This window comes from Dendropsophus ebraccatus, chromosome 8, assembly GCF_027789765.1.
Source record: "Dendropsophus ebraccatus isolate aDenEbr1 chromosome 8, aDenEbr1.pat, whole genome shotgun sequence".
NCBI lineage: Eukaryota > Metazoa > Chordata > Amphibia > Anura > Hylidae > Dendropsophus > Dendropsophus ebraccatus.
Window position 1 is genome coordinate 103,215,207 of NC_091461.1, and position 12,749 is coordinate 103,227,955.

General features: G+C 43.7%; 1 protein-coding gene across 1 annotated transcript in view; it reads right to left on the reverse strand.

Moving 5' to 3' along the window:
• LOC138800099 (mucin-2-like) overlaps positions 1-12,749 on the reverse strand; it is a 58,756-nt gene that overhangs the window by 18,153 nt on the left and 27,854 nt on the right. The window contains exons 12-16 of the mRNA XM_069981906.1: positions 10,171-10,319; positions 7,639-8,498; positions 6,956-7,011; positions 5,664-5,812; positions 4,043-4,114 (exon numbers count right to left, since the gene is read on the reverse strand). Coding sequence (XP_069838007.1) covers positions 4,043-4,114; positions 5,664-5,812; positions 6,956-7,011; positions 7,639-8,498; positions 10,171-10,319 — 1,286 coding nt within the window. The remainder of the gene's footprint in view (positions 1-4,042; positions 4,115-5,663; positions 5,813-6,955; positions 7,012-7,638; positions 8,499-10,170; positions 10,320-12,749) is intronic.

Sequence of the window (12,749 nt, forward strand, 5' to 3'; positions counted from 1 at the left end):
CTTTACAAGTACTGCTTTGTTATAAAGCTGTACTGTATTTGATACTATATTGATGTACAGAAGCAATGTATTGTTAGTTCATTTCCTGGAGTTACGGAGGATTGAGGATGATCCTTTTCACCAGAGATTATTGCATTATTAGACATTCGTATTGATGTTAGTATTGTAGCTTGTTAGTTCCTTTCTCTATAGAAGATGACATGCCAAGGCAGGTGATCATATAGTTATGTATTTTGTGATTTTATGGTTATTAAGTGCAGACACAAAGACGTTAGACTCTATACCATGACCAGATTGACAATGATCAGGCTAAGTCGAGATCCAGAGATCCAGGAGGAAACTAGGAGATAGTCGAGGTCCAGGTCCCAGATGAAGAACAGTACCATTACCAGGATAGAACCAGAGTAAGAACAAGAGTAAGAACTATTAGATGATACCAAGAGTCAGTACCAGAAGATGGAACAGGAAACATTAGGACCAGAGACAAGTGTTAGTAATTTAGGCCCAGGACCACAATAAGCAGTGTACAAGCAGAGTATAAGAATACATTGAGCATCTGGACAAGCGACCAACGCACCAAGAACAGACAATGCTTCAAGAAATCTCATTGTTAATCCAGGCTGTACATGGGCTAGAATGTTTTTTAAGTTTGAGCCTAAACTGTGTATTAAACAACGGGGTAGATAAACTAAAGCCTGCCCCCTACAGGCCCACACAGGCATCTTCCTTACATAATCGGCAACTCTATGAGCAGTTAAGCTTACAAAGTAGACTGGATATATAGTAAACATTGCGTATTAGTAACATTATAAATCTATATGGTGCTATCTGACCTTCAATTATTAGCACTCCTTTATTACCTGCCCCCCAACAGGTGACTGTCCTGATATTCTGTTCAAAGACAATAAAGTCTCTTACCCCTCTTTCCCCAGTGGCTTCTTTGTGATGATAAAATATAACTTTTATTAGTCGTGTGTAAAATGAACTGAAAATTAAGTATTTTTAAGTGCAAGTATAGTTAAAAACATTCACTGTTATCCATATATACAATACTTAGTTATTCAAAAACTAAAGGTAGTGTGGGGTTATGCAACTTTCTTTTAGGTGATAGTCTCACTTTTGCACTGTTTCTGTAACTAGAGGTTTACTGAAATAATGTCACTTCCACAGACCTTGGTTAGATAGCAGTAAGACAACTGCCCTTATAGTGATGGTCCTATAGTCCCTAATTATAGCAGTTATATCACTGTAACTGGTTGAAAAAACAGCAACATAGTTTTATTGGCTCTCATTTGCTGTTTCTTTGCGCTAGGTCTGTGGAAGTGACAAAGGAATTATTCCAGTCAACCTCTGGTCATAGAGACAGTGAAAAAGTGAGAGAAGTGCTCAAAAGGAGGTTGCATAACCCCACACTGCCTCAATTTTCTGAATATTGTATATATGGATAACACTGAATGTTTTTACCCATACAAGCACTTAAAAACACTTAATTTCTGGTTCATTTTAAACAAGACTAGTTAAAGGTATATTTTATCATCGCAAAAGTGCCACTTGGGAAACAGAAGTATCCAAGGCCAAGGTCCTCTATTGTTTTTGAATAAAAAAATATACCTCCCAGATATAGGTCATAGGCTACCTGTCCTAATATTGTGTCCACCACTGAATAAGTATCAATTGCTACTACTGCACACTTTGTCTGGTCAGGACCTCTAAGTATTTAGCATTACATATTAGCCTATAATAGTGGCAATACCAATGGCTATAGTGAGGTAGGACCCTGCAGGCAATGATTCTGGCTAAAGAGAAATAGCTGCAAAAGTGACCGACTCAGATACGACTAGCCACAGCCTTATTTTAGAGCAAAAATAATTATTACTGATAATATATTGCGAAATAAGATGTAGAATCACCATTTGAAGATGATGGGATTGTCATTCCAGGTACAGAAGGACTCACTGCAACAGGTACACTTGTTGGGCCTCCATTTGGACCAATGGTGGAAGCACCACTTGAAGGTCCTGTTACCATACCGGGATTTTGAGAACCACTTATTCCAGGTGTTCCTCCAGATCGAGATGTGGCTATAGTACCTGTTACACCACCTGAAGCTATCGTATTCGAACCAGGACTTAGAGTTGTTAGAAGGTCACTAGAGATGCCATGTGAAGATGACTCTGTGGTCTCTCCAAGTCCTGGTTGTCCACTTGCCCCGGTTACGCTAGGACCAGTAGATCTACCACTATGTATTGTGGATCCAGTCACTCCAGGTTCCTGAGTATTTCTTGATCTGGATATGGTTGTTATTTCAGACCTAGAAACCACTTCTGATCCTGGTGTTGCAGCTGCATTAGTTGTGTTGTCCCCAGGTTGTGGAGATCCACCATCTCCTGGACTAGTTAAGGAGACTCCATTTGAAGATCTTGTGGTCTGGCTGGGTCCTACAGGCTGAGAAGTATTAAAGCCCACACCTTCAGCAGTAGAAGAGACGCCATGTGAAGATGTCTCTCGAGAAACCGTTTCTGATCCCGGGCTTGCAGCTGCATTGGTTTTGGGATCAGAAGAAGACATGAGTTAAAAAGAAATAAACCTGATCATGTCTACACACAGAAGACTATACAAGTACTGCTTTGTTATAAAGCTGTACTGCACTATATCAGTGTACAGAATCAATGTATTGTTAGTTCATTTCCTGAAGTTACAGAGGATTGAGGATTATCCTTTTCACCAGAGATTACTGCATTATTAGACATTCGTCTTGATGTTAGTATCGTTTCTTGTTAGTTCCTTCTTCTATAGAAAGTGCCATGCCAAGGCAGGTAATTATATGGTTATGTCTTTTGTAATTTTAGGGTTAGTAAGTGCAGACACAATGACATTAGACTATATACCATGACCAGATTGACAGCGATCAGGCTTAACTGAGGTACACAGTCTAAGGAATCCTGTGGTCGTTTAACTTTTTCCTGCAGAAAGATTTCTGGGTTTCCGAATGGTGGCAACTGTGAGAGGATCTGGAGCAGTAAAACAAGAACCGGTCAGCTAATAGAACCAGAAGCAGAAAATGTTGCCTAGAGTCAGGACCAGGTGCAAGATCAGGAACCGTAGCAAAACCGGGAATAGATGAAACCAGGGTAGAACCAGACTCCAAACCAATAGATGTCCCCTGTAATGTCAACTAGTTGCATCAAAGACAAATCCAGGAGGAAACCAGAGTCCAAACCAGGAGATAGTTGAGATCCAGGTCCCAGATGAAGAATTGTATTATTACAAGGGTAGATCCAGAGTTAGAAAAAGAGAACAGGAAACATCAGGACCAGAAACAGGTGTTAGTAATTTAGGCCCAGGACCACAATAAGGAGTGTACAAGCAGAGTATAAGAATGCCTTGAGCATCTGGACAAGTCTCAAAGCACAGAGATCAGACAATGCTTCAAAAAATCTTAGTGTTAGTCCAGGACTGTAGCCTGCTCCCTACAGAGCCCCATGGGCCTGTAAAAAAATATACCTCTCAGATTTAGTCATAGGTCACAAACTACCTGTCCTAATATTGTGAACGCCATTGAATAAATATCAATTGCCACATCTGCACACCTTGGCTAGTCAGGACCCCCAAGGATCCCCTTACAGGACCCCCAAGTATTTATTATTACATATTAGCCTGTAATATTGGCAATACCAATGGCAATGGCTATAATAATGGCTATAGTGATGTAGGATATATACATGGACCCTACAGGCAATGATTCTGGCTAAAGAGGAATAACTGCAAAAGTGACCGACTCAGATACGACTAGCCACAGCCTCATTTTAGAGCAAGATTAATTATTACCGATAATATATTGTGAAATAAGATGTAAAATCACCATTTGAAGATGATGGGATTGTCATTCCAGGTACAGAAGGACTCACTGCACCAGGTGTACTTTTTGGGCTTCCATTTGGACCAATGGTGGAAACACCACTTGGAGGTCCTGTAACCATACCAGGAGTTTGAGAATCACTTATTCCAGGTGTTTCTCCAGATCTAGATGTGGCTATAGTACCTGTTACACCACCTGAGGCTCCTGTGTTCGAGCCAGGACTTGGCGTTGTTGGAAGGTCACTAGGAACGGCATCTGCAAAATGGTTAGAGAAGAACATACTTGGTTAAACTTTATAACTTGTGTTTGTTCATATTTTACACTTTCGATATCATGGTCAGTAGTTTTGAATTATATATGTAGTATATAAAAATGGGAGCTGCCTACCTGAGCCCTAGTCTTATGTTCCTATATTGCACAACCAGGGGCAGATTAACTTTACCATAGGCCCCGGGCTGTTCACCAAGCCTGGGCCCCCCCACCCCACTGTAACTATGGAAGCACTAGCGTTCATAGTACAGGATAGATAATGATGTCCTGATTTGTGCAAAATTGCCATAAAAAACAGTGATTTTTTGCAAATCATGGCAGAAGTGTAGCCAGGAGACAGTACACCATTGAAAGTATAAGTCTTTTTGGGTGGTCATGGGCCCCCCAGGAGCTCAGGGCCCCGGGCTGCCGCCCAAAACGCCCCTATTATAATCCACTACTGTGCACAAGTAGAAAGACTCGATCTACAGACTAACCCCTGGTTTCTTAACTGCACAATACTAGTCGGGCGGACCAGGTCTAAGCTGAAAAAAGCACATTAGTGCAGCCCGATGCCATGTGCTCATTATGATGCAGCTGAAAGGTGTCACCTGAGGATGTTGGATTGATGATTTTGGCACCTTGCAAGTTTATGTACAATGTAGGTACAATGATTCATAGCTCAGGCATCCTGCATGTGTCATGGCATTGGTATCTGTGTTTTCTAACACAGAATACAAGCTTTCCAGTTCTCGGCACATCACTCTGCTCTATAGTCTATTAATCTGTCAGTATGTACAAATAGAAATCATTTTGCAATTTAAAGGGATTTTCCTATCTTTGGCGAATATAACATATCACTAGGATGCACCAGAACATTCTAACAGTGAGCATTTGACCTTTGAGAGCCAGATGATCCTCAAGAGGCAATATAACCCTATTCAAGTGCTGACAAGCTCCCTGCAAACCCTGTGCAGGAAATACTGTGCAGGGGCCTGAAGCACTCCAGCCCCATCATTCCGAGAACGGCAGAGGGCTTTTCAGTCATGCGTCCACCAATCAGAAATAGAAAGCATATTTTTAAACGTAAGCTGTAACCAGAAGAGTCTGACGGCTGCTTATCCTGGCTCCCACCTTATAAACAATGGTGGAGTTAGGGAACGTTGCCCAATCAATGTCTCCCGGGTATGGTAAGCCATTGGCAGAGACCTTCCTTAGTGCTAGTTAAATGCAGTACTTTAAAAAATTGTGGTTTTGTCGAATTTCCATGTGGGTTCTGAGACCGAAGAGGAGCTGTCACTTGGCCTCATTGTGATGCCAAGAGTTTGTGTCCTGGCACAGACTGAGCTGTGGTGTTGTATTGGTTGCGTGTGTAGCTTATTGCATACTTGGAAACCACTGCCACATTTGGACATATAATCTCTCTGCTTTGGGCACCCTGCCACATTAAGGCAAAGTTTCACCCATTAATCAAGTTGGCAAGTATGGTATTGTCTACTGATCATCTTACCTGGTCCAGTTGTCATTTGTAGCTCTTTATATTTGGTTGACTTACCTCCAGAACGAATGCTGTAAGGATCTATATTTAAGGTGCCCAGATACATGTTGTGATCCTTCAAATAATTATAAAAAACATCAACAATCATCTGGTTGGATGGAGCGTCTTGTGAGAACACTATATCAGTGATGAAGAGTGATCCTTGCCTGTCGGAATACAAACGTGAAAGCTTGCAATGTATCTTACACAGGGTATCAAGACTTTTGCAGCTATATTTTTTATTCCTCAACCTATTAAAATAAACATAAAAGGTCTGAATAAAAGCTGTCCTACTGTTTTGTGTATACAGCTCCTATGCAGACCTATAAGACTCCTCAGCTACATGCCACAAACATCCCCTGTATTTTGTCTGATTCTACCATCTTGTAAAACTCCACTCCTGTGCTTCTGCTTCTATTATGTGTAGATCAGTAAGAACAGGAAAAAAGGTGTAGAGTAATAAATCACATAAAGGACCAGACTTCACAGGATTTGTTTGTAGTCTGTGACCATGGAGACATGTAAAATTTGCATAGCAGTTGTCTACTGGCCAAAGCCAAACCAAAAGTTGATTCATAGTTAGGTATGATTCGACTGAACTGGAAAAAAGTAGTGTCCGCTTAGCCAATCAGCCCCACCTCAGCCACTGATTGGCTGAGCATTTACTGCAGGAGCCTTCATACTTACCCTCTTGGGGGTATGGATACAGCAAGTCCTTACATACAACAGCCAGGAAGAGCTACAAGAGACTCTAAATTTCTTTCTATGTAGAGGACTGGAGCGTTTTCAGGTCCTGTACAGATCACACAGGGTCCCAGAAAAATAAAATGAGGCCACCCTCACCTGATGCCTAAAGGTGCAACTCGACTAGATACTCTATACTAGACACACAGCAGTACAGGACATGTAGTATCACAATGTACTGTAGAGAGGAGATATCAGACACACAGCAGTACAGGACAAGTAGTATCACAATATACCGTAGGGAGGAGATACTAGAGACACAACAGTATAGGACATGTAGTATCACACTGTACTGTAGAGAGGAGATACCAGACAGTGCATGCACTTCACTAATATTGGGATTTTACCAGTAAAATGGCCACTTTCTTTGGTCGATCAGCTAGGTTTTTTTTACATGTTTTGCAGATCTGGACTGTCTGTAGCATTGTATGTTGAGTGCTCTCAAGTTACGATGGTCCAGAAAGGAACATTGTATGTTGAAAATATTGTATCCCGAGGCCATTGTAAGTTGAGGGATCACTGTACTTTGGAGAAGAGTTTTCATCAGAAGACATTCGTTAACTCACCTTGTTAGAACTTGTGCAGATACAAAGTAAGGAATGGATTTAAAGACTTCAGAAAGCTGCAAAGACAAAAGCAACGAGTAAGTATCGGAGTTTGCGGTTTTTTCAATATTCATGGATGGGGATGTCCAGGATGAGTTAAAGGGATTGTCCAGCATTAAAAAATGTTCATGTTGTTTTAAATCAAACATAAGGGTTGCAGACCTACGCAATCTCCTGCCCTGGTTCCTGTCTTGACACTCAGCAAATGCCCAATCAGTCAGTCACTAACCATAGAGGAGACCTGTCCCAGAGACTGACTGGCCTAATGGGAATTTCCTTTGTAGAGATGGGGACCAGGAAGCAGTAATCATAAAATATCTATTGTGTGTAGTTATAGATTCTGTCCTGATTAATTCCATCATATATTTAATAGTGGATGAAGACCCCCTTTTTAATACAAAGCTTCAAATACCCTGATTCTTGTTGCTATGGCATACATACTGGCTGTCTGTAGCCCCCACTAGGGGGAGCCTTCTGTACACATTGTTATAATCCCATAACTCTATTAATATTTCCACTTGTACTGTGGTCACGTAAATATGATGCTTTGTAGACATTCCCTGTATGGAACTAAATATAAAGTAAATCCCTTATATAATGATTTTTCAGAATGGCTACTGTAGTTGGAGCCTTTTGATACTTGCCTGGTCTTGAACATATATGTTAAAGCTTTCCGTGTTATCGCTTGTGTTCAGATTTAGAACCCTGAACTCAAGAGGAATGGCAAAGAGTGTTCCTGCAGAAAACGAACTAGGTGTTCCTGCCTTAGTTGATAGAAGAACCTCTGTACTCATGCCAGTCAATGATGCATCTTTTGTAAATGGTTGACCAGTTGGGTTGGGCTGAACTGTTCCAGTATTTGTGCCTGGCTGACCAGTTGGGTTGGGTTGAGCTGTTCCAGTATTTGTGCCCTGCTGACCAGATGGCTTGGGTTGAGCTGTTCCAGTATTTGTGCCTGGCTGACCAGATGGGTTAGGATGAACTGTTCCAGTATTTGTGCCTGGCTGACCAGATGGGTTGGGTTGAGCTGTTCCAGTATTTGTGCCTGGCTGACCAGTTGGGTTGGGTTGAGCTGTTCCAGTATTTGTGCCTGGCTGACCAGATGGGTTGGGTTGAGCTGTTCCAGTATTTGTGCCTGGCTGACCAGATGGGTTAGGATGAACTGTTCCAGTATTTGTGCCTGGCCGACCAGATGGGTTGGGTTGAGCTGTTCCAGTATTTGTGCCTGGCTGACCAGTTGGGTTGGGTTGAGCTGTTCCAGTATTTGTGCCTGGCTGACCAGATGGGTTGGGTTGAGCTGTTCCAGTATTTGTGCCTGGCTGACCAGATGGGTTGGGTTGAGCTGTTCCAGTATTTGTGCCTGGCTGACCAGATGGGTTAGGATGAACTGTTCCAGTATTTGTGCCTGGCTGACCAGATGGATTAGGCTGAGTTGTTACAGCACCTGAAGCTCCTGTATTTGAGCCAGGACTTGGAGTTGTTGGAAGGTCACTGGGAACAGCATCTGCAAAATGGTCAGAGAAAAACATACTTGGTTAAGCAGTATAGCTTGATTTTGATCATGTTTTAATTTTTTATGGATATCATAGCCAGTAGTTTTGAATTTAATATTAATTATATTGAAATTGGAGGCTGACATGTGAGCAAAGTCGATTGTTCCTAGATTTCGCACAACTTGAAGCAGCAAGATATGATCTACAGACTTGAAAAGTGCACAGATGTTCAGCCTGATACCATGTGCTGTGTATGATGCAGCTGGAAGGTGTCAACTGAAGATGTTGGATCGATGATTTTGGAACCTTGCACAATGTTTCTGTCCAACACAGAATAAAACCTTCCCAGTTCTCTGCCTATCACTTTGCTACATGGTCTATTAAGCTGTCAGTAAGTACAAATGGAATTGTGTTAGAGTATGTCCATGCACTCCGTTTTAATTGGTGCTGGTTGATCAATAATCAGAGATCAGCATATAACAACCACACTCCAGGATTAATGCTTATTATGCCATCTTTTTATTTTTACAGGTATTTATTGCACAACATGTATGATGCATTCATAGTAATTAGTATACCCAATCGGGACGTTTCGAGATTGCTCCGGCCGCCATCTAGAATCACTACAGAGATGTTACAGGCACTTTATTCTTTTGGGCACACATCTTGTACCTACGGTTACCTATTGTATACCTGGTTGAAAAAGGTCATTCGACCAAAACGTCCTGATTGGGTATACTAATTACTATGAATGCATCATACATCTTGTGCAATAAATACCTGTAAAAATAAAAAGATCCTGGAGTGGAGTGCGGTTGTTATATACTGATCTCTGTACAAATTAAAATGATTTTTGCAGTTTTAGACTATGTTCACACAACGTAAGAGACCGGCCATTCCGTGACCCGGCTGGGTCACAGAACGGCCAGTCTCAGAAAAGATTATTCTGGCTGGTACTGCAGTACTGGCCGGATAATCTTTCCAGCTACAGAGTTCTGATGCGGGCGCATCCGTGCACGCCCGCATCAGAACTCTTCACCGCACACTTCACCACTCGCTCCATAGTGTGCACTGACAGGGTTTTCTGCGGCCGCTATTCACTAAATAGCGGCCGCAGAAAACTGACATCTCAGTTTTCTACGGCACCGCGAGAAATCCTGGCCAGAGCATATACTTTGTGTATACGCTCTGGCCAGAATTCCATAGAAGACTAGGCAACTTATTTATTTGTAAAAGGTGCAGTCGTTGTTGCCGATTGCAACAATAGCCGTACATTTACGAAGTATTCCAATCATTGGCGATTACAACATATCCCTAGGATGCACTATTACATTCTAGCAGCGGGCATTTAACCTTTTGGTCCTAAGAATGAGGCAACCAAAAGGGAATTTGCAGACTGAGCTGAGGTGTTGGTTGTATATATAGCATATTGCATACGTGTAAACCAAAGACATATTTGTAAGTATAATACCTGCCTTGGGCACCCCTCGGAACACTGCCACATTGGGGCAGAGTTTTTCCTGTTAAACAAGTTGGCAAGTATTGTATTGTCTACTGATGATGTATATGTCCTCATGTAGCCACCGCTGTGACTTCTAGGATGAGGTGATCTTTGTCACCTTACCTGGTCTAGTTCTGATATATAAGAATCGTTTTCCAACTCTTTACATTGGGTTGACTTACCTCCAGAACGAATGCTGTAAGGATCTATATTTAAGGTGCCCAGATACATGTTGTGATCCTTCAAGTAGTTATAAAAAACATCAACAATCATCTGGTTGGACGGAGCGTCTTGTGAGAACACGATATCAGTTAAGTAGACCGATCCTTGCCTGTCACAATACAAAAGGAAAAATCTTGTGAGTGTCTACTGCATTGTATGTTACTGCTTGAATCTATGTCTTATGTGGGTAAAAAGGAAGGGTATCCACTATACACAGTAGGGCAGGGGTACTCAACAACTTTTAGTGAGGGTCCACTTACCGGGGTTTATAGTCAGATGACGGTCCGAGCTGAACATCGTTTCACAAACGTTCAACTATTTACATACAGAATTGCTGCTTATTAGCGGGAAAGCTGGCATTTTTTTTATCTCTCACCAACCCTTTGATATAAGGTACGAAGGGGTGACTGCCCTGGTAGTATATAGCCCCCCCCTGTTGCTCCCCCAGTAGTGTATAGCCCCCCCGTGCACTCTCCCCCTGTAGTATATAGCCCCCTGTGAGCTCCCCCCAGTAGTATATAGTCCCTCTGTGAGCTCCCTCAGTAGTATATAGCCGCCCTGTGAGCTCCCCCCAGTAGTATATAGCCCCCCTGTGAGCTCCCCCAGTAGTATATAGCCTCCCTGTGCTCTCCCCCTGTAGTATATAGCCCCCCCTGTAAGCTCCCCCAGTAGTATATAGCCCCCCTGTAAGCTCCCCCTGTAGTATATAGCCCCTTGTGAGCTCCCCCCAGTAGTATATAGCCCCCCTGTGCTCTCCCCCTGTAGTATATAGCCCGCTGTGAGCTCCCCCCAGTATTATATAGCCCCCCTGTGCTCTCCCCCTGTAGTATATAGCCCCCTGTGAGCTCTTCCCAGTAGTATATAGCCCCCTGTGCTCTCCCCCTGTAGTATATAGCCCCTTGTGAGCTCCCCCCAGTAGTATATAACCCCCCTGTGAGCTCCCCCCAGTAGTATATAACACCCCTGTGAGGTCCCCCCAGTAGTATATATAGGCCCCCTGTGCTCTCCCCCCATTAGTATATAGCCCCCCTGTGCTCTCCCCCTGTAGTATACAGCCCCCTGTAGTATATAGCCCCCCTGTGCTCTTCCCCAGTAGTATACAGCCCCCTGTGATCTCCCCCCAGTAGTATATAGCCCCCTGTGCTCTCCCCCCTGTAGTATATAGCCCCCTGTGCTCTCCCCCTGTAGTATATAGCCCCCTTTGCGCTCTCCTTTTATAGATGGCCCCCAGACAAAAAAAACAAACAAAAACAACCCACAACTCACCTAGCACCTCATTCCCTCGCTGCGGCTGTCTTCTTCTTTCCTCCTGGTCCGGCCCCCGGCTGATACGTGCTCTCTGGGGACGTCCCGGGGATTCCCCAGCAGAGCGCGCACCAGTGACCTCAGTGTGTGCCGCCGTCCTGTACTTCCGGTAGAGCTGGCCGACGGCGTACACTGAGGTCAGTGATGCGCGCTCTGCTGGGGAATCCCCGGGACATCCCCAGAGAGCGCGTATCAGCCGGGGGCCGAGCCAACACTGCCCCCAGCCCCACAGGCGTACTGACATCTAAGGACAGTACACCTATGGGACGGGAGGCAGTGCGGAGCGGGACCTCCTAACCGCCCCGGGACGGACCGGATCCGGGGCAGTTAGGAGGTCTGACCAGGGGTCCGGACAGCAGGCCTCCGCGGTCCGGGCTCGGACCGCGGTCCGCCAGTTAAGGACCCCTGCAGTAGGGTATCAAGACTTTTGCAACAAAATTTTTTATTTCTCAACCAATTAAAAAAAAAAAGTCTGAATAAAAGTTGTTCCTCTGTCTTGTGTATACAGCTCCTATGCAGACCTTTCCTACACACTAAAATAATCTGACCTATGTAAATGTGACAGTGATCAGCCGAGGTCAGGCAAAATGCCCAATCTTCAGATGATTGTCTGTTTAGAGCAGGTTTTAAAACTTATCGGCATTGGCCACACATCTTCTTGTGTATACAGGGGATGTAAGGCTGATGACCGTTAATGGAAACTGACTGCATGGATATACATATATTCATGCTGTCAGTTTTCATATCACAGAGCAGTACATAATGCTGCTGCTGCAATCTAGCAACCTCTTCTCTGGCTTTCCGGTCCAGCCGCTGTGTCTTACGCCCCGTCTCCTCTGGCTGTCAATCATTCTGGAGGAGGCAGGGCCTGAACACACAGCAGCTGGAGGAACAGGATGCCGGATCACAGCAGCAACGGTAAGTATGTGCTGCTGTGTAATGTGAAAACAGCACAGATATATGTATATCCGTGGTGTCAGCTTCCATGGCTGCACAAACGATATATGGATAGTATGTGCAGCTTGGCCGCTAGATTTTTGGTGATGTGTAAAGGCACTGCAAATGAACACCGGTCTCACTGAGTGGCGCTCATTTGCGACCACCTGCGATGAGAATTCTGTGTGTCTAATAGGACCTTTACACTAAAAAGAAGACTTTTGGACACCAATGATAATCAAAAGGGAATGTATAAGGGTCGGTCACACAGTGCCACTGCAATTTTTGATGTTTTTTT